The sequence below is a fragment of the Phacochoerus africanus genome, chromosome 3, assembly GCF_016906955.1.
Source record: "Phacochoerus africanus isolate WHEZ1 chromosome 3, ROS_Pafr_v1, whole genome shotgun sequence".
Classification (NCBI taxonomy): domain Eukaryota; kingdom Metazoa; phylum Chordata; class Mammalia; order Artiodactyla; family Suidae; genus Phacochoerus; species Phacochoerus africanus.
Genome location: NC_062546.1, coordinates 176,284,748 through 176,312,386, shown reverse-complemented (window position 1 = coordinate 176,312,386; position 27,639 = coordinate 176,284,748). Strand labels below are relative to the sequence as shown.

The 27,639-nt window shown below is 37.6% G+C and overlaps 1 protein-coding gene across 8 annotated transcripts in view; it reads right to left on the bottom strand.

The window, feature by feature from the left end:
- The window catches only part of CREB1 (cAMP responsive element binding protein 1), a 67,617-nt gene that overhangs the window by 24,602 nt on the left and 15,376 nt on the right, over positions 1-27,639 (bottom strand). For 3 of the 8 annotated variants that reach the window (XR_007134074.1, XM_047773347.1, XM_047773351.1), the window contains exons 2-7: positions 22,665-22,770; positions 21,784-21,905; positions 15,321-15,467; positions 13,836-13,877; positions 6,258-6,358; positions 883-1,025 (exon numbers count right to left, since the gene is read on the bottom strand). Coding sequence is in view for 6 of the 8 variants with exons in the window: in XM_047773347.1 (XP_047629303.1) it covers positions 883-1,025; positions 6,258-6,358; positions 13,836-13,877; positions 15,321-15,467; positions 21,784-21,897 (547 nt within the window). In the remaining 2 variants the exon portion in view is untranslated. Of the gene's footprint in view, positions 1-882; positions 1,026-6,257; positions 6,359-11,510; positions 11,620-13,835; positions 13,878-15,320; positions 15,468-21,783; positions 21,906-22,664; positions 22,771-27,639 lie in introns of those variants that run through there. The other 5 variants (XM_047773349.1, XM_047773348.1, XM_047773350.1 and 2 more) reach the window with 4 other exon arrangements.

The window sequence follows — 27,639 nt, the reverse complement described above, 5'->3', positions numbered from 1 at the left end:
GCAAAAGACTTTCAATGTGTACATTTAATTTGTAATTAAGGAAGAGAAGAAGAAAAACTATATGATGGCCAGCACTGGATTTAATGAACAAATCAAAATGAAGACATCAATGTGTGAGGCACTTTGGGAGGGGGAAAAGACAGCGGAAAAGAGAAAAGGGTACCATTCACACAAATCACTTGATCAAATAAAAGCAAACCTCAGAAGTACTTTCTAAAAGATTTAGGTAAAAGATAAGAAGAGAGACCTAAGTGTCAGAGACATCAGAGAAATACAAACTTTGACAATTCTGCAAAAGAAAGCTTTACTTTCTGTGGCACAAAAAGTATCCTCTTAATTTCATCAGTCCTATGTTTACATTATAATTCATTACACTACCATTTATTTTAAAAGGAATAATAATGAATGTGCTGGTAAACTGTAACCAAGCCTATCGACCCCCACCTTGAAATAGTAATACAATTTTAAAATGCTACTTTTAGAAGGAAAGATGAATTATTAAAATAGATGACTATGAGACCATTTTTGGCCTGAAATACAACTGAAGAATGATTATCTGAAAAATTCATGTTTTCGATTAACATCATATACTACATAAGGACTAAAATACAGTTTGAAGTAGTGGTCTGAAAAACTTCTAAGACTCTCCATACATTTGCACAAAACAAGGGGGCATTTAAAGGTCTTACATACTTGAACAATCCTTACTAAAACCCTGAAGAAAATACTTTTGTTACAAAACTGCATATTCAACAGTAAAGGAAATGTAATAACGGCAATTGAGTTTGAGAAAAGAGCTGGTGCTTTATAAGATTACTTTAAGGAGAATGCGGCCATTAGTTTTTCATCTCATTTTCCAAAACAGAAATATCTATTACTCACTATACTGTCCACTGCTAGTTTGGTAAATCGGAGTTGGCACCGTTACAGTGGTGATGGCAGGTGCTGAAGTCTCCTCTTCAGACTTCTCTTCTTCAATCCTTGGCACTCCTGGTGCGTCAGAAGATAAATCATTCAAAATTTTCCTAGAAAAATAGAGAACTCTATCAATTAAAAGTAACATTTATAAGCTAAATACCAAGGAAGAGGAAACAATGAGAAAACTGGCAGAGCTGATAACACTTATGACGGATGTTGAAAATGTAAAAAACACCGATGTATTTATTTCTCTTTAAGATGAATATAAAGATTCGTTCCCAGGTTTCGGCACCAAAAAAAAAAAAAAAGAATATAAAGAAAGACTGATTCAAAATCCAGGTGCAATTAAAGAAGAGATTAATAAAATTAACTACAGGAAATAAAATTCTTTTGCATGGCAAAGAACACCAAAAATAAAGTCAAAAGGTGATCAATAATACTACGAAAAACATTTACATATATTACAGATAAAGGTCCAATATCCCTAACATACAAATAACGTAAAACTTAAGGGGAGGTCATGGCACAGTGGAAACAATCCAACTAGGAACCATGAGGTTGTGCGTTCAATCCCGGACCTCGCTCAGGGGTTAAGGATCCAGCGTTGCCGTCAGCTGTGGTGTAGGTTGCAGACGTGTCTTGGTTCTGGAGTTGCTGTGGCTGTAGCATAGGCCAGTGGGTACAGCTCCAGTTCGATCCCTAGTCTGGGAAGCTCCATATGCTGTGGGTGTGGCCCTTAAAAGACAAATATCAATCAATCAATCAAATACAAATTAAGAGGAAAAGAAGAACAAAAACCTAATTTTTAAGTTCTCAACTTTCAGATTGGTAAAAATAAAACAAAGGATAACAATATATCCTATTAGCAAAGCTGTGAGAAAATGCAGTCTCGTACACTGCTACTAGAAGTAGAAAAATGACACAACCCTTATGGAGGGAATTTGGGAAATCAAATGTGTTAGGGAATTTACCCTTAAGGAATACTTCCAACAGTATGAAAATACACACGCATAATATTTTTCATGGCAGCACCGATCGCAACTGCAAAAAACTAGAAACAATCTCCATGCCCGCATATAAGAGAATGGTTGAATAAACTAAGGCTCATTCAAATAACAGCTTGATACCTTTGTGTAAGAATGAGGGTGAAAGAGGAAAATATTTAAACAGCTTGTGAACCAACAGCTGGTCAACAGAGCACGATTTGGCTATCACTGTTCTAGAACAGTTTTTCAAACTTCTGTATACAGAATAAGCTCTGGAAGAGCATGTTAAAACACAGACAAGATTCCTAGGTCCCCTCCCTAGAGATTCTCATTCACTAAGTATAGGGTAGGTGCCTGAGAATTTGCATTTCTAACCAGATGCTGATTTATCAGTCTGGTCTGTGGATCATATTTTGAGCAGTATTGGTCTCTAGAGCATACATAAGGGTAAGTACTACCTTGTGGAAATTTTGCTTCAGATGCCTAAATATATAGGTGTGTGTGTGTCTGTTTATATATATGCAGAGAGAGAGAAAACCGTAAAAATAGATTTGTTACTGTGATTTAAAAAAAAAAAAGTTTAAAAGCTACTATTCTAGACCTGCAAATACACCTACTTGTCTCTTGCATGAAGCCATTAATCATTCTTAGTCTTTTTTTCCACTTTCTCAAATTGTTATTCCAGACCATCTTGGACATTCTCCCCTTAAGAAATACAGTTTACTTTTTCTTAGAGTGTATTCCAGATGTGGCCTCAGTAGTAGAACTAATTCCGCCCCTTAATCTAGATGTTGGTTGTTTGTGTTTTAAATTACTTTTGCTTTTTAGCTGCACCCGCAGCATATGGAGGGTCTCAGGCTAGGGGGCTAATTGGAGCTGTAGCTGCCAGCCTACACCAGAACCATAGCAACATGGGATCCAAGCCGCGTCTTCAACCTACACCACAGCCCACGGCAATACCGATCTTTAACCCACTGAGCAAGGCCAGGGATCGAAGCCACAACCTCATGGTTCCTAGTCAGATTTGTTTCCGCTGCGCCACAACAGGAACTCCTGTTTGCTTTTTTAAAACCAACGTAATCTTACAGCGTATTGCAATGTATTGGGGTTTTTTGGCAACCACATCTAATAAATGATAATAAAAGAACATAATTATCTTTTTTAGATGAATTCTTAATCCAGAATCCTGTATTTGAATAACTGATTGATCTTAAACTCAAGTCCAGAAATTTTACAATTACCACCAACATTTCATCTTATTTGTTTTAATCTACCTCCCTTGACTGCTACGATCTTTTCAAAATACTTATTCTATCATCTATTTGGGTACTTAGCCCTTTAAGTTTATGACATTTGCAAATTTGATAAGCATGACTTCTATCTTTTTCAGCTAAATTCATGGTAAAAGTACCAAGCCAGATGAGAACAAGTGAGAACCCTTTAAGGACTTCCTCTGGGTAAAAACTGATCACAATAAAGCTGGGCTGTTCCAATAAAAACTAGCCAGAATTCCTATTTGTTCAACTTCACAAAAATACCAAGAATTTTGTTAAAGAGACTCACAGACATAGAGAACAGACTTGCGGTTGCCAAGGGGGAGGTGGGATATAGGATGGACTGGGAGTTTGGGGTTAGTAGATGCAAACTATTATATTTAGAATGGATAAACAGTAAGGTCCTACTGTATAGCACAGGGAACTATATTCAATCTGCAGGGATAGACCATGATGGAAAATAATATAAGAAAAAGAAAAAAGAATGTGTGTATATATATGTATGTATGTCTGAGCCACTTTGCTGTACAGCAGAAATTGGCATACTGTAAATCAACTATACTTTAATAAAAAAACAATTTTGATAAAGATCTTGTTATAATCAAGACATAGAATAGAGGCTAGATTTCGAGTTCATAAACTAAAAGCAAAATAATATTACATTCCACTGAAGGTTTGATCGTAAGGGAATATTCCACTATCTTTCATAAAATTAAAGCTTTCTTTACACATGTGTGGGCTCAGGCATCTTCTATCTGATTCTTCTTCTTCTTTTTTTTTTTTTTGGTCTTTTTGTTTTCTTGAGCCACTCCTGCGGCATATGGAGGTTCCCAGGCTAGGGGTCTAATAGGAGCTGCAGCCACCGGCCAACACCAGAGCCACAGCAACGTGGGATCTGAGCCACATCTGTGACCCACACCACAGCTCACAGCAACGCCAGATCCTTAACCCACTGAGCGAGGCCAGGGATCGAACCCACAACCTCATCGTTCCTAGTCAGATTCGTTAACCACTGCACCACCATGGGAACTCCTTCTGATTCTTAATTAAAGTATTATTATTTAAATTATCTTTGCTGGGATATAATTATAAGCTAATCAAGGCAAATAAAAGATTTTTTTTACAAAATAAAACTCATATTTTATAAGGTCTACAACTAAGATTTGCCTAGAATTTATAAAGAGGGAAGCCATGTGGCTTGTTTCTTAGTACCTGGTTGCATTTGCTTTAGAATAAAAATGTCTTTTTTTTTGGTCTTTTTAGGGCTGCACCTGTGGCATACAGAAGTTCCCAGGCTAGGGGTTGAATCGGAGCTGCAGCTGCCAGCCTATATCACAGCCACAGCAACTCGGGATCCAAGCTGTGTTTACCACCTATGCCACAGCTCATGGCAATGCCCGATCCTTAACTTACTAAGCAAGGCCAGGGTTCAAACCCATGTACTCATGGGTCCCAGTTGGGTTCATTACCACTGGGCTACAAGGGAAACTCCTCAAATGTCTTATATACTAACATGAGATATATTTCAAAGCTAAAATATAAAACTAGCTATATTTTGAAAAATAAGTTTAAAGTTTTATTAAACTCTGAAGTAAGCTCATGAAGATTTGCAGAATTCTCTTCCTGGAGATAACTAATATGGAGCCAGTTTCTATTAAGAATGGTTTAGGTTCATTTTGGAGGCAAGGCATGGGTCAGACAATATCGCTTTTTTTTTCCTCCAGTGCCCATGGATGCCAAGTTCCCAGGCCAAGGATCCAACTGGTGCCACAGCAGTGACCCAAGCTGCTACAGTGACAATGCCCCCCCTCCTTTTTTGTCCTTTTACGGCCGCACCCGTGGCATATGGAGGTTCCCAGGCTAGGGGTCTAATTGGAGCTGTAGCCACTGGCCTACACCACAGCCATAGCAACACGGGATCCGAGCTGAGTCTGCGACCTACACTACAGCTCACGGCAACACCGGATCTTTAACCCACTGAGTGAGGCCAGGGATCGAACCCGCAACCTCATGGTTCCTAGTCGGATTTGTTAACCACTGAGCCACAACGGGAACTCCTGCCCGGCCCTTTAATCCCTAGGCCACCAGGGCTCTGGGTTAGGGAACTTCTTTAGCTAAACACAAAACTATAGTAAGGTGCCCCTAAAATTAGGGAGTATCAGCAAAACATCACCCTAAACAACTATTAAATTACGAAATTATGCTAAGTAGCATGGCATAAGAAATGGCTTGCAAATGGGCTCCAAAGTACATAGTGTAGTTGCAAAACTGATGTATAACTAAAAAAATGCCATAACCTTATCAAATGCACTCCAAACTTTTTTTTTTTTAAACAGAAAAAAAGCAGCAAGCCAGCATAGTCTGCAAAAACAGAGGTAAAAAAAACCCGTTGTTTATCCAGAACTGTTCAGAGTAAGAAGTACTTTATTCTGTATGATATAAGCTTCAACTTATTTCAGAGAAGCTACTCAAAATGAAGAGAAGTATTCTGCACAGTCCTGAATCAAGCAGCTAACTGGTCTTCTGACATCTCTTCATCTGTAACAATCTAAGTGTTTCTTTGATTCTAAATTTTTTTTTTCTTTTTAGGACCACACTTGTAGCATATGGAAGTTCCCAGGCTGGGGGTCGAATCGGAACCACAGCCACAAGCCCTGTCTGTGACCTACACCATAGCTCATGGCGACAATGGATCCTTAATCTACTGAGCAAGGCCAGAGATGGAACCCATTACCTCATAGATAGTAGTCAGGTTCTTTACTGCTGAGCCACAGTGGGAACTCCCTAATTTTTTTTTTTTGTCTTTTTGCCTTTTCTAGGGCCGCACCTGTGGCATATGGAGGTTCCCAGGCTAGGAGTCTAATGGGAGCTGCAGCCATCAGCCTATGCCAGAGCCACGACAACGCCAGATCCAAGCTGCGTCTGCTACCTACAGCACAGCTCACAGCAATGCCAGATCCTTAACCCACTGAGCAAGGCCAGGGATCAAAGCAACAACCTCATGGTTCCTAGTTGGATTCGTTAACCACTGAGCCACGATGGGAGCTCCCTAAATTTTTTAAATTACTAAATTCCATACCTGTAGGAAGGCCTCCTTGAAAGAATTTCTCTTCGTTTTTGGGAATCAGTTACACTATCCACTGACTCCTGTGAATCTTCGCTTTCTGCAATAGTTGAAATCTGAAAATTAAAAAGAACTTTATCTTGATAATCAAATTTCATCTCCACAATTTTTTTATAGATTTTAAGAGGTCAAATACAAAAAGGATATATGTCTTATTCGTTCTTGAGTAGAAAACAAATCAGTTTTAACAAGAGACAATCATATCACCTCTTTCCTCTCTTACTCATCCTATAGGAGTCAAAGGACCTAAAATTTTTTTTGTCAAAACCAAACTTTTGTGATATTCAGCTTAATCTCTTTCAGGAGTTTATGTAATTAACCCTGAACCTATCAGTATTACTTGTCAGTTTTTAGAACAAAACTACCAGGTAAAATAGTTTCTGACATGAAGAAAGAATAAATGTCTATACACTTGGCCATAAATCTAGTGACCACACAAATATTTTCCTTTAAGTACTGTGTAAACACTTGTGAATATATTTACAATTATACAAATCAGATCCATTACCCTTCAACCATGTTCCAGATGCTTGCTTTTAGCAATTTTGGAAGAAACTTTCTCCTACATATAGGCACATTTCAAAGTTAGCATTCTACAATTTTATAGTAAAATGTCAAGGAAAAGACCTGTGCATTTCTGGAAAGTACCCCTGGATTGAGAAGTAATAAAGGTAAGTTGAATACAGATTTTACATGGATAATAATAATGGCAACTAGCATTTATTGAAAACTTACTACATGCCAGGTGTTATGCTAAAGTGCCTATCCCCACCCCCACCCCTGCCTTTTTTTTTGGTCTTGCCTGCAGCATGGGAAAGTTCTAGGGCCATGGATTGAACCTGCACCATAGCAGCAACTTGGGCTGCTACATGGACAATACCAGATCCTTAAACTACTATGCTGTTAAGGGAACTCCATTACTAAACACTAATACTGTCAGTAACTTAAAGTGTTAGATAAGTACGATTATTATGCCCATTTTATAGATAGAAGAGCTGAGGCACAAAAAGGTTAAGTAACTCACTCAAGTCACAAACTAGGAAGTAGCAAAGCCACTGTCAACACTTGGCATCACAATTTTAGATAGCCTTACCAGCATCAAAGTCCTGTTGGTTCCAATTTCAAACCAGTTTTCTCAGAAGCAGCAACCAGAACCATTTTTAGACTAGAAATCACTCACCAGGGCAAGCTTGTCTGTCATATTTATACTACCAAGTTTCTTTAGTCTAATCATCAGAAGCTTCCTGCTCTTTCCTGAACCAGATGAGCATGATGGTGTCAGATAAGAATTAGATTTAACCAAGGCAAAAGGGTCTGTGTGGCTTTGCCTCCTCATCAAAATTTATGGCAATCGCAATGAGAAAGAACATATTCAGAGGAACCTGAGAAATCCCAAATGAACTCTATATGTGGTCCAAGCCTAAGGGTTCTGGAGAGCAGGTATGCATTTTCATAGGGCTCTGTAATACACTCTCACTGTAAATTCAAATTTGCTAAATCTAGTAAAGTTACACAAAATATATCTACAATAAGGTAATGTGACCATCACTTTAAGTATAAGAAATGAGTATTATAGACCTAAAAATTAACATGCAATATTTAATGAATCCAGAAATGACAGATAAAAAAAATGGACAAGGCTGAATTTAGTCTGTAATAACACTATAGTTACCGCTAAAGGAGTACACAGAACCTAATCCCCACTAATCCATAGCTGCTGTTAACTAACTAGCTCACTCAGCATAATCTCTGCATAGACTCACTCACAGATGTAGAAATGATGAGGAGCTGTGAAAACGCCTTAGCAGAACATTAGAATTTCAAGGAATAACAAGACTGAACTCACAAAGTGGACAGTACCATGATAAATATTTATTCTTGATAATGCTTCTGGGAACTTTATTTTTTGCTTTTTAGAGCTGCACCTGCGGCATACAAAGTTCCCAGGCTAGGGATTGATTCAGAGCTAGAGCCACCAGCCTATGCCACAGTCACAGCAATGCCAGATCCAAGCCACGTCTGCGACCTACACCACAGCCTAGGGAAACACCGGATTCTTAATCCACTGAGCAAGGACAGAGATCAAACTCACAAGCTCATGGATCCTAGTTGGGTTCATTAACTGCTGAACTACAAAGGGAACTCCCTAGTTTCTCTAACATTCTGCCTTTTTTTCCTTCTTTTTTGGGCATACCCCTGGCATGTGGAAGTTCCCCAGCCAGGGATCAAACCTGTGCCACAGCAGTGACCCAAGCCACTGCAGTGGCAACGTCAGATCCTTAACCCAGTGAGCCACAAGAGAACTCCCTGTTCTGCCTTTTTTGCTTGAGCTTCATCCTTACAACCTTCTTTTAAGGATATATAATAACTTAGGCACACTTTCCCAAGCTGAAAATCATAAAAACAATTTAAAAAATTGTTACATAAACCACCCATTGGACAATTCTGTTGTGAGCCACACGGGAAGTCCATGGACAATTCTGAAATGAAATAAATTAACATTACTTTCTGTTTTTGTTTTTTTTTTTGTTTTTTTTTTTTTTTTTGCCTTTTAGGGCCCCACCTGCAGCATATGGAGATTCTCAGGCTAGGGGTTGAATCAGAGCTACAGCTGCCGGCCTGCACCACAGCCACAGCAATGCAGGATCCGAGCCGCATTTGCGACCTACATCACAGCTCACAGCAGCGCCAGATCCTCAACCCACTGAGGCCAGGGATCGATATATGGCCTTTAATTTTCCCCCCAAACTCAATGGATCTATTGCTTCCAGCAGAAAAAAGGCTCCTGCTTCGTTATACAAAAGGAATTAATTTATCACCATGTAGTGACTGCAACTTTTTAAAAAAAATTGAATTATGATTGATGTATAATGTAAGTTACAGGTGTACAGTACAGGGATTCACAATTTTTAACGGCTATACTCCATTTATAGTTATTAAAAATATATTGGTTATATTCCGTGTTGTACAATATATCCTCACAGCTTATTTTAATAGTTTGTATCTCTTAATCCTTTGCCCCTATATTTCCCCTCCCCAAAGGTAACCACTAATTTGGCCTCTATATCTTTGAATCTGTTCTTTTTTTTTAAGTTATATTTACTAGTTTGTTGCACATTTTATATTCCACATGTAAGTGATATGTATTGTAACTTTTTTAATGTAAAAGAAATTCAGGACTATTCAATACTACATAATGAATGTAACATTTCCTCTTTCGGAATACTATCCAGAAAGAATGTAGAACTCTAAATGTAGGGAGTTCCGCTGTGGCTCAGCGGAAACTAATCTGACTGGTATCTATGAGGATGCAGGTTTAATCCCTGGCCTTGCTCAGTGGGTTAAGGATCCAGTGTTGCTGTGAGCTGTGGTGTATGTAGGTCACAGACACAACCTGGATCTGGTGTGGCTGTGGCTGTGGCTGGTGGCTCCAATTCAGCCCCTATCCTGGGAACCTCCATATGCCATGAGCGTGGCCCTAAAAAGATAACACACACACACCCACACACAAAAGGAACTCTGAGTATGAAGCCAATTCCTATGGAATATCTACCAACCCCCCAAACCAAAACCAAAAAACCCTCAAAACACTGAACCCACATTTTTAACTAGTAAAAATCCTATCGAAAATCCTTCTTAAATAACAATTACAGTTTAATATATATTTCATTGGTTATTAAAAATAACCATATGAAAAATTATACCACCAACATCTGTGATGGTATCACAGACTACCATCACATTCCAATGATAAAGTCCCTTCCTCTGGTCCTCACCTCCTGTCACTTCTTATTAACCTCTTATTGAGCTCCTTAAATAGGTCTTATACCATGGCCACTTACAAGACAAGAAATTTTTAAAAAGCCAAACCACCACTGTATATGAAAAGTTTTAGATCTTTCTCAATTTTCTCTTTGTTAAAAACCTACACCTCCTGTTTAGAAGGGGGAGGAAAGAACTTCCTATTTTGATGTTATTTCAAATTTCAAAATAAAATATACAGTAATTGGAACAAAATGTTTAAAATGGTACTATTAGATGTTATCTCAAACTATACCTGGTCCCCTGGAAACTTAAGCACTTACTTTCCCTGGGTAAAGCTTAGACTCAAGTTTAGGTACAGTTTTTTACTCATTGGATCAAGAAGTTTAATAAAAGTCTACAGCGATAACCTCCAAACCCTTTTAATCTGCAGCTCTCCCTTATAAATAAGAAAACTGTACATAACTATATATATTTACTTCCAAATTTTAAGTGTTATTTGTATCATAATACATGTTAATTTTTAAAGGGTTAGGATAAACAAATATTAAAATACATTTATAAATTTCTTAAAGATAAATCATTAATATTATTTAATATTTAAATCAGTGACTAAAAATCTGATTCTAAGCTTGGACTTCTTGAAATGCGATTTAGTATCTGCTGAAAAAGAGAACTCATGAGATATAAATACAAAAATAAGTACATTTTTGGCTGGTCTTACTAAATAGAACAATCATTTTTCATTTTCATTTATCAATTACACAAACTTTTGATAAGATTTACCTAGTATATTTTCATTTCCCTGGCTCTTCATCAGTTATTATATGCTAATAAAAGGTTTCACACTTTAACAAATATGTTCAACACCTACTGAAACTGCCTAAGACTTCTGAATGGTTTAGAAAACCGTATTTCCAGAGTTTTAAAAGTATACATATTTGAGTTTTTAGGTGATAAATTTATACTGTTTGCAGTTAAAAAAAAAAAAGGTATGGGAACATTTCCAAATTTCTATACTCAAAGTGCTCTCTGCACAGATTTCTTTGGAAAAAGCAGTTACTCTCTCATGCATTGTTAAAATGTCACTTTCTTCCAGAAAGGATAGTTGAAAGGGATTTTTTCCCAAAAATACCTGTTAGCTAACACATCCCTTGCAACCCTCAATTGCCATCATTTTTACATTTGTCTTATGTAAAAAATAAACAAAAATAACTCATCCTTATGTTGGGCAACTCAAATTTTGGTATGTGAAGCATATTCTCACTTCTGAGCCTTTGGACTTGCTTTTATTATTTGTATGGCTTAGCCTCCTTGGCTGCTTTCTAGTTTTCTGCTCACCATATTCCCTGACCATCCTACATAAAATAAATCACCCTTCCCTCCACATTATCATTCTCTATCCCTTTCCCCTGTTTTAATCATCTTCCCAGCACTTATCCTCACCTGACATATTTTACTTTTTCATTGTTTCTCTTCGCTCAAATGTGATCTTCATGAGAATAGAGAAGTATTATTTGTTCATTGCTGTCTTTCATAGCACCTAGAACAGTGACTGGCACATAGCATGTGATCAATAAAAATCCACTGAAAGAATGAATGTAATAATTTAAGGTAACAAAATTCATAAATCCTCTGACATGTTTTAACTGCACTGTATTAAAAATGAATCCAAACTAACAATTGAAAAGTGAGGATGCCACTGTTAACTTCTATACATTTGTGGGAATTCTTATAGAATCTGTGAGATCTGGGAGTTCCCGTCATGGCTCAGTGGTTAATGAATCCGACTAGGAACCATGAGGTTGCGGGTTCGATCCCTGGCCTTGTTCAGTGGGTTAAGGATCCAGTGTTGCCAGGAGCTGCGGTGTAGATCACAGACACGGCTTGGATCTGGCATTGCTGTGAGCTGTAGTGTAGGTCACAGATTCGGCTTGGATCCCGAGTTGTTGTGGCTGTGGTGTAGGCATTCGGCTACAGCTCTCATTAGACCCCTAGCCTGGGAAACTCCATATGCAGTGGGTGTGGCCCTAGACAAGACCAAAAAAAAAAAAAAAAACCTCTGAGATTTGTCTTATACATATACACAGGATTAAAGTTAGGGCACGATGTCAAGCATTATGTGAAATATTAGCATAGCTTAGTTTCTAATAGTCTGAGATTAAAAAGATAAATGAAGTCCTAATATCTTATTCTCACATCAAGACAAATGTACCTTGTATATTTTGTAAATGCTGTTTTAGAGTACTAACATGCTCCCATCTGTAAGTTTAAGGGATCAATTCTCTCCTTGTTTGATCACCTCTTCTGATATAAAACACTTCCTACTTATTAATGCTAATCACTATCAACCAGCTGAAGTTTAATAGCTTCTCCATGGTTTTGGGCCTTTAAAGAAAAAAAATACTGTTTGTATTTCCATTTGTAGAATTCAGGCTTTTAATTATAAACACAGATCACCTTAATGGAAAAATATATTTGTGAAAAGATGAATATACATTTCCATAAAGTTAATGTTCATATAACCCTGAGGTCCAGATTGTTATTCTTCTTACCACAAAGTAAAGATTAAAATTAAGAATATAATCAATAATTACACATTACAAAATTTGTAATCTTAGCAACTTTTGTGATAATTTTTTTGTATTCTTTATAGAAGGACCTCCTGTTGTGAGTGAAAAAGAAAAAGTAAAGTTAATGTGAGGTCTGGGATCTACCTAGGTCTCTTGACCAGCAGGTCAGGTTCTTTCCACCATTATAAAAGGAAGATATGAACAACAGTAAGGCAGCATTCAAGGAAATAAAAACTGAGGCAAAGGACAGGTGATTATTGCTCAGTCAGTGTGGTTCCACAGAAATACCAAATTCTTCAGTCTTTATCTGGACTGTACTGTCTCCTACTTAGTAAGGACAAATCCCATTTCCAATATTTTTCAGTTTGAATATTCATACAATGTGATAATTTCACATCAAAATATTCTTTTTTTTCTTTCTTCCCAACCCTCTCCTCACTTAAATGTCCGAGCAAACCAAAAGCACAGAGACAGAATGAAGTAGAGGTGGGTTAACAGTGGCTCAGTGACTCAATAGTATAACATGGCTGACAAAATCCATTATGTTCTTTGATGACACTAACAATGCTTCCAGGGCAAAGGAGGCACTTTTCCCTTCTACATATACCATCCGGTCTGGCCACTCTCCTCAAGGAAAACACAATAGCTGTCATCCATAAGAAGACAACAAGGATGGTGAAGAGGAAATCAGAGCTATGACATATATAAATGGCTGAAGAAAAATAGGCATTTACTTAGTTTGGATATTTTTTTTTTAAATGAGAAGGATGTGGGAAATGGAGAGAGGAAGCAGTCCAATAGAAAAAGGAGTTACACTTGCTTTACCAGTTTCTGAGAACAGAATTGGGACCCACTAGGTAGAAGTTTCAGAAAGATATTCTGGTTCATCACAGGGGAAGACTATTTTAGCAACTACCCCTAATTATAAATTGGTTACCTCTGGAAATAGAGCTTCCTCTCAAAGTATTCATGTAATGCCACACTGCATTTGGAGGAGAGGCATAGGAGATATATATAAATTTAAGCAATAGACTAAAGTCTCAATAGGTAACAAGTTGGTCTAGATCTAGAAGACCTCCAAATCAAGTTATCCAAATTTTGAGTTTCAAGTTTATAAAGAGGAACAAAGACATAAAGAATAATTTTTTAGCTTCCTTTCTAAAAATAGTTCTCTCCAAATCTATGACCTAGGACTCACCTGAGTTCCGGAGAAAAGTCTTTTTAAGTCCTTACAGGAAGACTGTGAAGCAAAAAATATGAAATGGGAGGCTGGGGTTATGGCCTACTTGAATGAATGTTCAAGTCTTTTTTCAATAAGCTCATTGCAAAGATGTATAAGCCCTAGGTTCCCTATAGTCAAGCAGATGTTTACATGCCTTTACTCTCTTTGGATCCAACCCAAAGGAACAATCTCTCCAAAGAATAAGATATCATGCATGGAATAATACTTGATTCTTTGTTTCTTTTTGATTTTTAGGGCTGCACCCTATGCATATAGAAGTCCAGGATAGGAATCAAATCAGAGCTATAGTTGCCGGGCTACACCACAGCCACAGCAAGGCAGGATCTGAGCCATGCCTGCTACCAACAGCTCACAGCACTGCTGGATCCTTAACCACTGCGCAAGGCCAGGCATCGAATCCTCATCCTCATGGATACTAGTAGGATTTGTTTCCACTGAGCACCAGTGGAACTCCAATCTTGTTTCTTTTTTCTTTTTGCTTTTAGGTGCCACACCTGCAGCATATGGAAGTTCCCAGGCTAGGGTGGAGCTATAGCTGCTGGCCTATGCCACGGCTGCAGAAACACCAGAACTGAGCAGTGTCTGTGATCTATACCACAGCTCACGGCAATGCCTGAGGGAGGCCAGGGACCAAACCCGCAACCTCATGGTTCCTAGTTGGATTGTTTCCACTGTGCCATGATGGGAACTCCCCAATCTCTGATTCTTAAGGTGTACTTTCTGAATATATTATTTCAAAGTTATATACTTTAACTTAGAACCCTAAACATAGCTGGTTTTCTCTAAATTCAAATAATATTTTAGGTAAGGTTATTATTGATAAGGGTTTATTTTCTCTAATTGCCTGTTAAGAAAATAATTACAAATTTATTATTTTTGTATCTTGATTTTCCTTAACTGATGTACATTAGCCTTACATGGATACAATGATTTGTTTTTTGTTTTTTTTTTTGCTTTTTAGGGCTGCACTAGCAGCATATGGAAGTTCCCAGGCTAGGGGTTGAATCAGAGCTGCAGCTGCTGGCCTACGCCACAGCCATGGCAATGCAGGACTCCCCCACCTATCGAGCGAGGCCAGAGATTGAACACACATCCTCATGGATACTATACTAGTTGGATTCATTTCTGCTGTGCCAGAACGAGAATTCCCTACGTCAGCCTCACAATCTGTCCTAAACATTTCCACTTTACCCCATGTACTTTATGATTCTTCCTAATCAATTCTTTTTCTTTCTCAGTTTAAGAAAAAGTCTTTTGCTTATATGTCTGTTCTTATATATGTATGTTCCTATACTTCACTATACAAATGCAACATATTCCATACTTACAAAGTAAAATAAATTCTGAACTAGATGTGTTCCTGTTTTCATAATGAAAGGAGAGAGATATGGCTATAAACGACAGTTATGAAAATAGATGCAGAACTTTTTATACACATACCTGAACTGTCTGGACTTGTGGAGACTGAATAACTGATGGCTGGGCCGCCTGAATAACTCCATGGACTTGAACTGTCTGCCCATTGGGCAGCTGTACTAAAGTTACGGTGGGAGCAGATGATGTTGCGTGAGCTGCTGGCATAGATACCTATAGTGTTGAACATGGAAAAAAATTACCATCACACATACCTTCTTGGGAGTACTCATGTTTAATATGAAGCAACTTTTTAGCAGCAAAAGGATGACCTTTCTGCTGGATTAAATATTCTATTGGTGTGAAAGAAACTAGGATTAAACTTAATATTCTTTTTTAAAAGACTATAGATGCCTCCCCTCCCCCCACTTTTAAACTCCTCCCAAATGGCAAAAACCAAAAAACTATCTTATTGTAATATCAAAATACAGAAAGAGACTTCCCTTGAACACTGAATACCACTTTATTTGTATACTGCTTACATTTTCCCACCTGCTTTCATAGTCAATTCCTCATTTTGCCCTTCAAAGAAATAAAGACTGGGTTCCAATAAGAGTCCTTTTCATTTTGGAGATGGAAATATGAAGTGCTCAAAGAGATGAAGTAACTTACCCAAGGTCAAGAGAAATGCTAGCTTTGAAGAAACATGGTTAAAATCTTCAGAATAACATGTGTTAAATAAGCTATGTTCTAAAACATACCTGTTCCTAAACTTCAGCAAAGCTTAGCTACTAAGACTAGAACAAATAAACATCTTACAGTACACAGCATATTTTTCTCTTGTAAACTGATTACAAGCATGTCTTTTCATGAATGACAAAGTGTTAATAGATATTATAAAATGAAAATACATGTCCATCAGATGGTATTTACTGTTCCCTATGCTTGAATGTGTTCGGGGGGAGCAGTTTTATTTGCTCATTTGATGAACAGTTATTGAGGGTATGTGTGCCAGAAAACATGTTAGAACTGAAACTACAGAAATGAGAAAAACATAGGTCCCCACCCCTAAGGAAATTATTGAGGCATACGTATGAAGGAATGAGTTCAGTGAAGTGATGAGGTTTGTGAAGAGAAAAATGGAGACACTGAGGAAAGCTATCCTGCCACACCCAAGAGGCAGGGAGGCTACTAGGGAAGAATGTGAATTTGAAACAAAGACTGCAAGTACGGCATGTTATTATGACTTGCAGTGGGGAGACACGGACCTTCAGGCAGTGGGGGTAGCACTGGCAAAAGCAAAGAGAAACAGCAGTGTCTGTACATGGCAGAGAGGGATGACCAGCAGTTAGTACTCCTGGAGCACACAGGTTTGCTACTGTATGATGTAGAACGTGTGGAGAGAGGAAGTGACAGAGGTGGCCAGTCATGCGAAATCTTACACCTGCTATATTAAAGAACTTGTATGTTATCATGAGGTGACTGGAAATGCGCTAACTGGCTTTTGAACTCCTGAATGGTGAGGCCTGCATTTTAGGATAGATCACTTTATGGCAGTGTGAAAGATACTTATTTCAGAGGAAGAAAAAAGTGGAGGTGAAACCAACTGAGAAAGTCTCTATATATAATAGTGAAGGTAAGACGATCAAGGCTAGAAATTAGGCACTAGTTGAGGAAGGGAAGGAAATGGACTGAATGATTTAATGAAAATTCAGGAGGCAGACCAGAAGGGCTTTATAAATGATTGGTTGAAAGAGGTGAGAGAGAAATCAAAGATGACCCACATAGTTCATGCTTGGTTAAGAACTAACTGGTAGACTATGCCATACAAACAGGAAACAAAAGAAGCTACTTATGGGTGGTTGGGGTAGTGGTGGAAGATGACAGAATTGTTCTGATATCTGAATTTGTAGAGATGTTTAACAGGAAGTAAAATATCTGACTGTGAAGCTTGGGGGACAGATACCTATTACTGAAAGTAGAGGCTAAAACCACAAGCTTCCCCTTTGGATAGTTAGGAAGTCCTTCCTTATCTCTGGCCGCTCTAAATCCTGCTTGGTTTACCTGGTTCTCAAAATGTAGTCCATAGACTGTCTTCATGAGAATTACACAGGGTGCCTGTTTATAAAGTCAGAATCCCTGATGGACCCAAGGACACTTTCCTCTACACAAAACTTTGAGAACCACAACCAAAAGTTATTCAGAGTATCTCATCTCAATTGAAAGCTCTTCTAATATCTGAAGCAATTATTATGTCCTCTTCTCTGAGTATTCTCTAGGGTAATATAATAAGCTAACTCAACAAATAATCCATTTTCTACCCTAATCATTTTACCTAATGGCTCCTGTCACTGAAAGTTTATAAAATATAGATACATCAAAAAAGATTAAAATCATTTATATTCCTACCACTCAAAGATAATCACTGTTAATATTTTTGCTGTAGAAACAGGTGTTTCTAAAGATGCATATATACGCTAAATATTTATAAAACTATTATGGAAACTATTTTATTTTTCAAATCCATTATAAGTGTCTCTTCATACCATTAGTAGTCTTCTTTAGTGATTTTAATGGCCATATAATGGTAAAAATTACATAATAAATTCCTTATTATTGGATATTTACCCGTTTTCAAATTTGTCTATTTCAAGAAAGTGATTCTGCAACAATATTAAAACAATCATCCTTCTACCCAACTCTTCAGTTAAATCCATCCATAAAAATTAACATTCTCATAGTCAAACCAAAAATTTTTTTTCCCACTTAAAAAAACTCTATAAATTCCAAAAGTGAAATAAAGCATTTCATTATTGGTTTTTTATTTTTAATTTTTTTTGCTTTTTAGGGCCTCACCTGCGGCATATGGTAGTTCCCAGGCTAGGGGCTGAACTGGAGCTGCAGCTGCCAGCCTACTACACCACAGCCACACAGGATCTGAGTTGTGTATGCAACCTACACCACAGCTCACGGTTAACACCAGATCCTTAATCCACTGAGCAGGGCCAGGGATCAAACCTGCATCCTCATAGTTACTAGTCACATTACTACTAAGCCACGACGGGAACTCGTTATTGTTTTAGATTGATTTTGTTTTTGTTTTTGTTTTTTTTGCTTTTTAGGGCCGCATCTGTGGCATACGGAGGTTCCCAGGCTAGTGGTCAAACAGAGAGCTGTAGCTGAGGGCCTACACCACAGCCACAGCAACACAGGATCTGAGCCGCATCTGCAACCTACACCACTGCTCACGGCAATACCAGATCCTTAACCTACTGAGCAAAGCCTGGGATCGAACCTGCGTCTTCAGGGATGCTAGTCAGATTCGTTAACCACTAAGCCAGGACAGGAACTCCTTAGATTGATTTTTTAATAGTTAGGCTGAATTTGTGATTTCTTCACTGAGCAAATCAAATTATCTTGGATTTGATCATTTTATCATATATTTCTAGTATTAAAAGACTAACAACAAAAAACAGGTATCAGAATTATAAGGAAATTATGTCAAAAACATATAATATGTGGGTTAAGGACTTGGATAAGCAAGCAAAAAAACCCTCTGTAATCAGGTACAAAAAGAACAAGGAAACCATACAAATGGTAAAGAAACCATTGTGGTGCAGTGAGTTAAGAATGTGACTGCAGCAGTGTGGGTCACTGCAGAGGCATGGGTTCAATCCCTGGGCCATTGTAGTGGATTAAAGGATGCAACGTTGCTGCAGCTGTGGCTCAGATTAAATTCCTGGCCTGGGAATTTCCATATGCCTCGGGTGCAGCCATTAAAAAAACAAAACAAAACAACAAATGGGAACAGATACTAGCTTTCCTAAAATTCAAATATTATGTCATTCCACTTATCAGTGATTACATGCAAATTGAACATGTGCAAATAATTTTGTTCCTTCCTGAATTTCCAATTAAGCTTCATGAAATTGATTTTGTTTTTATAAGCATAATCACATCAGCATAGAAGAATGGGAAAGGAGATAACAGTTTTGGAGACTGGAAACAGATGGTAATGAACTTGGAAGACCTCAGAAGACCAATTCATGAGGCTGAGGCAGGGAAAGCCCTATCTGTGCCACAAAAATCCTTGAGGCTCAGGATCTAAGGCACCCTGGAAGGTAGAGTGAAAGGACAGCCTGAAAATAAGGAAGGCTAGTTAAAGGCTCTTTGAGACCAACTGGATCTCCTCTTTGACTCCCTGTGGAAGAACAATTAATCCACTCATGCTGACAGAAAAAAAAGCTTATTTTCTGGATAGATGGTTTCTTGACTACCTAGCATCAGGCATTTCTGAGGTGGGGTATTAAACCTCAGTCTTCTTCTCTCAGTTGGCTCACAGGCCTTTACCCTATAAGCAAGGGATTAGTCAAGCTTTTCTCTGGGGGAACCTGGCCAACACCAAGAGGAAGAAGAAAGACTTAAGAGATAATGAAACTGGGAAGGCCACAATGACACTACCGTTAAGCTCACAATTCAAAGATGTTAGATTCAAAATATATCTACAAAGCTTCCAACAGGTTTTCGTCCCATACTTTTAAATGCAGGCAGACAACTATGAGTTATCAAACATTTGAGGAAAGCTTCTCATATGAAAGATAGAGACCAAAACAGATGGAAGGGGGAAAAGATATACAGAAGAAAATCTATATGAAGAGGAGAAAAAAACAAAACAATATTCTCAGAGGTGAGAAAATATTGCCTTTGTGAAACATAAACAGGATGCTATTAAAACACAAAAGCATTACTCAGAGAACAAAAGAAACTCTTGGAAACATGATAGCAGAAATAAAAAATATGACAGATGGGTTGAAACAGAAGTTGAGAAAATCTCCCAGAAAGCAGAGCAAAAAGACAAAGAAAAGAGGAGAGAAAAGATGAGAAAACTAGAGAAACAGTCTTATAGGTACAACACCTGGATCACAAAGATCCTAGGGAGAAAAGAGGAAAAAAAAACAAATCATTAAACAACTTGAAACTGCCTAAAAGTGAAGACATGAGTTTCTGTTTTAAAAAGGCCCACTGAATACAACTGCACAATGAATGAAAACTGATGCAAACCAAGGCCTTGATAATGAAACAGTGAAGCATGGGAACAGAGAGAAGATTTTTACATGATAACAGAGATACAAAGTAAGAAATGGATTTAGTCTTTTCAAATAGCAACACTAGAAGTTGACTGTGGATCCATGCCTTCAAAATCTGAAAGAAAAATTATTTCTTTACCAAGAATTCTTTATCCAGTCAAACCTGCTCAAGAAACCACTAGAAAACATGCTTTACTATATCAAGAACAGAAGCTCCACAAGAGACAGACAGGAGGAAGAAAGGAAATTTCCAAGATGACATTATATTGTGGACTTGGAGAACAACCAGATCAGAAGAATGGTGTCACAAGAGAGAGATATGCTGAGGGTTGTCATCACAAGATTCCTGCTGGCATTGTATCACCGTTTTACTACAGGGCTGAATGCTTAAATGAGCCCAGATTCTTATTTGTGCATGTTTGCCTCAACCATGTGCAAATGAAGTCCTGATTCTCACCTTTGTTTCTGCACCTGCGTCATCTGGGCATGTTTACATCATCCCTAAATGTATTTTGCTTTGCCTTACTCCAGAGAGCTGCAGGTGGGCTCTGATGATCTTAGAAGAAAACATACAACAGTCCACTGCTCTGACTACATTCCCTGTGGAGGTCTAGAATTTGCCCTATTTTAGCTCAGTGTGGCAAACATCTGTGGTTAGCCCACTATTTCCCAAGACCCATTCCTGCTCAGTGACCCTTCTAAGAGAGCTTTTAAAACTGTTTGGGAAGCTGAAGCTCAACACCCCAGAGCCTCTGGTAACGTTAGTTTCTCTTGGAAGCCTCCATCTGAATGAGGCAATATATCCCACTTTCTTACCTAGCAGGTTACTAGGTTGCTATTTGGTTTTTATTATTAACCACTTTTCTCACTCATATATATGCGCAAACAATTGTTAATAAAACATGAGGAAAAATACGTAAGAACAAAAAATAAGGATGAGAGAATATAACCTTAGAATGTTAAGACAAAGACAAAATGAAAAAATCATGACTCAAAATATACAGGGAACAAAAAAACTACTATCATCCTTGAAATTTACTGGTGTGTCAATTTATTTGCTTATCCTTTTTCCAGTTTAAGTATATGTAAACTTAGCCTTTCAGATTATCTATATTCCCATGGTCCAAAATAAACCTGTATGATATGAAAAAAGCAGTTATCATATTAGGTTTTCTTCCTTTGTTTAAGAGACAATCTACCCACCAGTTTAAGTGTAATTATATCTGAATTATGTCATTATAACAGTGTGTTAATGTTTAACAATACATTGTTCTACTATGTTACTGGGTTAATACTATCATTTCTAAAATTAGGCTAGTGTTAAATAAATAGGAATTTTGATATCCTAAGAATGTCTCTACTCATTCTATGTATATCTTTGTAATAAAAACTAAATTTCTCTTGCCTAAAACATATTCCTCTTAGAAGAGACACAATTTGCAATCTCTCCATGTATTTTATACCTGGGCTAATGTGGCAATCTGTGGCTGGGCTTGAACTGTCATTTGCTGGTTTTCAGCTTCTGTTACAGCTGCATCTCCACTCTGCTGGTTCTCTGCTCCAGATTCCATGGTCATTTAGTTACCTACAATAATATGGAAGAGTGTTACAAGCACTACAGTGCTTTGTGCGTCTGTGGTTTCAAAGGCAACTTTCAAGTTAAAAATAGGTATATGTGGTGGTTAGGTTAGCAGATGCACTCAGAAATCGAGTTAAACTATAAGGTAGTTGAATTATTGTCAGACTTGTCCAAATTTGCTGAGCTGTAAAAGTTCTAGTCTTTTCAAAGCTTTTTCCTTTGCCATTTCTTCCCAACAGGCTATTACTCCATCTAGAAGGAGGGATTCCTCTCTTTCATAAATCTTACCTACTAATAAGAGGAGAATGGGAAGTAGCAAAGTTACAATTTTTTCAAAATGTACCAATCAGTTATGGAGGGAGGGTAGAGAGTAGGACTGAGATGATGATAGGGTCCACGTGATATTGATTTCAAGGTAGCTTCTATAAACGTATTCCCTCCAATCATAGGGAAGAGACAGAAAAATTACAAGCTACTTCCACAGGAAATCAGTGGTGGTAGGGCAAAAATCAGCCCAAGTTTCAAGAGACCAGGTTATGGGTTATCAAGGTAAAAGGTGGGATTCATAGCCACGTTATTAGATACCTCAAACACTGAAATGGTTATCATGTGTTCTGACTCCCTACCATGTATAGTGTGTGTTAACACTACATATATACCCGTGGGAGTCCATATGCATATACATGCATACACATACACACACACCCCTTTTAAAATTGTAACTACAAAATTCTGGGTACGTTAATCAAGGGTGATCTTTCTTACTTTTTGGACCCTGCTTTGCCAAGAGTTTAGTGTATCTGTTAGGACAGCCACTAGTTGACAGCAAAAGCAGTGGAGAGCAATTCCTAGCAGCAGCAGCAGCAGCTACCTGGAGGTTAGAGAAATTGATTATATGTAGCAGATATAACCAGGGAAGTAATTGTTTCTAAAGAAGTCACAATAAAAAGGATTACTTCTTACTTGTGTACTACTGTTACCATTAAGTGCCTAGCATATTACCTGTCAAAAATACATTTAATAAAGAGGACTTCCTATAGTGATTCCATAAATAACACAAAAACTCCAATGTTTTTCCAGAATTTATTGCATTTATTTTATTACTCTGAATTGATAAACAAAATTGTCAGGGATCCTTAGGTGGATTATTACATGTCATCAGAATGTATTACATACTAACACTTTGCCATCATTCACAGGATTCTATAAAAAGTTATGTGACAGTTACAAATTTAAAAATCTCTGTAGAAATCAATTTAGAAATACAGAAGCTACAAAACAGATGACAAAGGAAAAGAACAACAGATTTGACTACAAAATTATTTAAAACATTAACATGACAAAAGCCACCAAGACAAGTACGCAAGGAGAAAATATCTGCTACATATAATCAACACAATAACATCTAGGAGAAACTACTAATCAGTAAGAAACTCTCACTGACTAGTTCACAAAGATATATGTTAAAAGAATTTTTTTTAAGCAAAATGCTGGAAACAAGTACCCATCATTAGGTACTTTATTAGGCCCATCGTTAGGCAGACCACTGAAAAAATTTTAGCAATGAAAAAAAATGAAGTCTATCTATAACGTAATGACACAAAGCTTCCCAAGACAGATGGAGTAATATGGCAAGTTACAGAACATATTATTATGTAGAACCCCATTTATGTTAAAAACAAGTAAAATAAATTGTGTAAAGATATATGCATGGAAAAAGCTGTGGGAAGTTATACACTGAACTGTAGTGATGGCTTTGAAGAAAAGATTTGGTAGAATTGCATAGGGTGATGATTTTCACCTTTAACTTTTTATATCTTTTGGTATGTTACTTTTCATTTTTTTCTTCCCATGAGCATGGATTCACGACTACTTGTACAATTAAAAAAAAGGTTAATACTAGAAATGATGGACAACATTTTGAAACTAAAAACCAAAAACCTTAAATCAATCATGATTTTGAGATACCTGCTGATAAACACTTTTAAACTCCAATACTTTTTATCTGAAGTTAGTGTTTTTGTTTCAAGTTTGTGTACACTGTTTATCTCATATTTCTTGGATGATTATCCCCCATGCTAATTCATTGAGTTATACACTTCAAATCATACTCTTAAATTATGGAGTTCCCCTCGTGGCTCAGTGGTTAACAAACCCAACTAGTATCCATGAGGATGCGGGTTCAATTCCTGTCCTTGCTAACTGGGTTAACTATCTGGTGTTGCTGCGCGAGCTGTGGTGTAGGTCGCAGATGCGGCTCAGATCCCGAGTTACTATGGCTGTGGCCAGCAGCTACAGCTCCAATTTGACCCCTAGGCCTGGGAACCTCCAAATGCTGAGGGTGTGGCCCTACAAAGACAAAAGGCAGAAAAATAAAAAATTTAAAAATTGAAGACATCAAAAGAAACAGAAAGCAACATCGACAATAGTTTTTTTTTGTGTGTGTGTCTTTTTAGGGCCATACCCATGGCATGTAGAGGTTTCCAGGCTAGGGGCTGAATCGGAGTTGCAGCTACTGGCCTATCAGAGCCACAGCAACGCTGGATCCTTAACTCCCTGAGAGGAGAGGTCAGGGATGAACCCGCATCCTCATGGATGGTAATTGGCTTTGTTAACTGCTGAGCCACGACGGGAACTCAAGTTTATGTATTTTGAATATCGTCCACATATCTGGTCTGGTAGAAAATGGCACGTGAAAGCAAAAAAATTTAATCTTAATAACAACAAAATTGGTAAATGAATCCATTTGAAGACAGTATCATGTCAATCTAAATACAAGCAGAAACCCGTCAACTTTTTTCCATCTTCTCCCTTAATGAGAATGAAGATAAATACAAATTTATTATAGTACTTCCTTTGTAGACAGAGAATATGCAACCATTTTTGAAAGACTGATTACTCCAAGCCACATTAAAAAAAAAAAAACCCAGGAGTTCCCGTCGTGGTGCAGTGGTTAACGAATCCGACTAGGAACCATGAGGTTGCAGGTTCCATCCCTGGCCTTGCTCAGTGGGTTAAGGATCCGGCGTTGCCGTGAGCTGTGGTGTAGGTTGCAGACGCAGCTCAGATCCAGCGCTGCTGTGGCCCTGGTGTAGGCCAGCGGCTTCAGCTCCAATTAGACCCCTAGCTTTGGAACTTCCATACGCTGCAGGAGCGGCCGAAGAAATGACAAAAACAAACAAACAAAAAAAACACCCATACACTGTCAGCCATATAGTTTCAACTCTACCATTTGATTAAAAGTAATCTAAGGTACAGATCTTTTTTTTTTTTACTTTTAAATACATCAGGGCTAGTTAATTTTTTTGGGGGGGACATTTAAGGTATAGGGCATCATCACAACTTTTTGTTTCAGAAAATAAAATATATATTTATGACTTTATAATAACAAAAAACTAAAACCATTATCTAACATAAGCAATTATTGCTACAAGGTCATTCAAAACAGGAATGTGATTTGCACCCTTCTTCTTTCCCCAACTAGATTATATTCTTTTAATTTATTTTTTACTTTCTTTTAAAAACAAAGTGTGAAATCTCCAATGGTTAGGGTCCCTCAAGTAAACTACCAGTGTTTTATTATCATCTAATTCACGCCGACTACCACTCCTTTGCCTGGGTGGGGGACAGCCATCTTAACTACCTGGAGGAGATGTAAACCACCTGGGCAACAGTACAAATATTGCCTTTCATCAGATAATTCAGGCCTTTCTCAAAGTACAGGTGAGAATTATTTAAGGAAAAACAATTTGTTTCACCTAAGAAACTTGAACCCAACCAAAAGAAAAACTACTCTTTTTTTGTCTCCAACTAAACCAGCATTTAAAGTGAGCACATTAATTATGATTCTGAAGGCTTTTACTCTTTTCTGCTTCTACGTTCAGGTGGGAGAGAAAAGATGTTATGCTGTGATATGTAGTCTTCAACTTTCCTATTAACCCAGAAGCAGTCTTAGCCAGCAGTGCAGTATTCAGACACAGGATCAGTTAGTTAATAGAGCTAATATGTGGGTTTCCAAAATTATTTGAGGAAAAGAGATTCCTAATTCATTACACAAATGAATACTTTTGGGGAATGCAAAAACAAACAAAAGACTGAATGCTACTATAAAATAAAAAGATCAGGTACATATGAACTCAAAGAGAATGTTGTATAAATACTGGCCCTGAGACTTAGAAACAAAATGGAGTTTAGAAATCATGGAAAATCTAGTATTAGCTTGACAGTTCTGTGTTTCTTAAGAGTTCTTCCAGTAACTCTGAGCTCCAAGGTTTTTTTTTTTTTTAATTGATATTTGAGATTAAGGTATTTGCATGAATTTATCCCTAAAAATTAACAAAAAAAAAATCTTTTGAAAACTATGAACTTAAAATGAATTTCAAAAGTGTCATGCCTAAAAAACCCTCACATTTAAAAAAATAAATTCACAAAGATATATACCATTTTGTTATAATGGTCTCCAGAGTTCTAACCCTTAACATAAAAAACAGAAAGGGAGTAATTCTGCGATATTATTTACATAATCTTAAGAGAAACAAAGAATGCTGTTCTAAGTAGTTGGGAAAGAGCCTAACACTTGGTGAAGAGCTGGATCTGTCACCAAGTGGTCAGCCGACAAATTAAGCTTTTTGTGTTCCAGTTTCCTCATCTGAAAACAAGGGAGATGGAGTAAAAGACTTCTCAATTTTTTTTTTTTTTTTCCCTCTAGGGCCGCTCCCGTGGCATATGGAGGTTCCCCGGCTAGGGGTTGAATCGGAGCTGGCACCGCCAGCCTACGCCAGAGCCACAGCAATGTGGATCCAAGCCACATTTTCGACCTACACCACAGCTCACGGCAACTCTGGATCCTTAACCCACTGAGCTGAGCAAGGCCAGGGATCAAACCCACAACCTCATGGTTCCTAGTTGGATTCGTTAACCACTGCGCCACGACGGGAACTCCAAGACTTCTCAATTTTAAATGCTCTGATCCTTGGAACTGGTAACACAGGAGGCATACACACACATAATTACAATAATACATATATAAAATAATACATATATTATTTCCTTTTACTATGTGGTTCATAGTAAAGAAGATAGTTTAAGAATAGGTCACCTAGCCTCTTAATCTTGGGGAATAAAAATATTACCATTCATATATATAATATATAAAATTAATCAAATAGTTTAATAGTCCCTTAATTTTTGAGGGGGGTAGCTTTTTCTTTCCACCTTAAGAAAGCTTCAAGAGGTTTATCTAACTTGTTCTGTATCACTTTTGTACCTTTATATAGTAAGCACAGTAGGTATTTAAAAGTTAAAAATGTAGTATAGAAAAACATCCCAGTAAAGTGTCAAATGACTACGTCCATGACATTTAGAAGTAGAATTGTCGAGAGTGGTGGAATGCCAAAGAAACATGGAGGACAAATACAGGACTGATAAATTGGGAACAACAATTTTTCTGATAACAAAAAGTGGTATAAGCAAGGGCTTAAATTACAGTAGGCCTTTAGAGAAACAAGTGAGTCAGTGGTTGACGTCTGATTTTGTAGAAAATCAAGGATAAAAGAAAAAGAATGGTTTTCCCTATCAATCAGTAACTACTAGAGCAAAATGAGAATATGAGAATGATGTCTCCTTTTTTTTTTTTTGGCTGTGCTGGAAGGATGAGGAAGTTCCCAGACCAGGAACTGAACCTGCGCCACTGCAGTAACAAGAGCCACAGCAGTGACTATGCCAGATCCTTAGCTAGTAG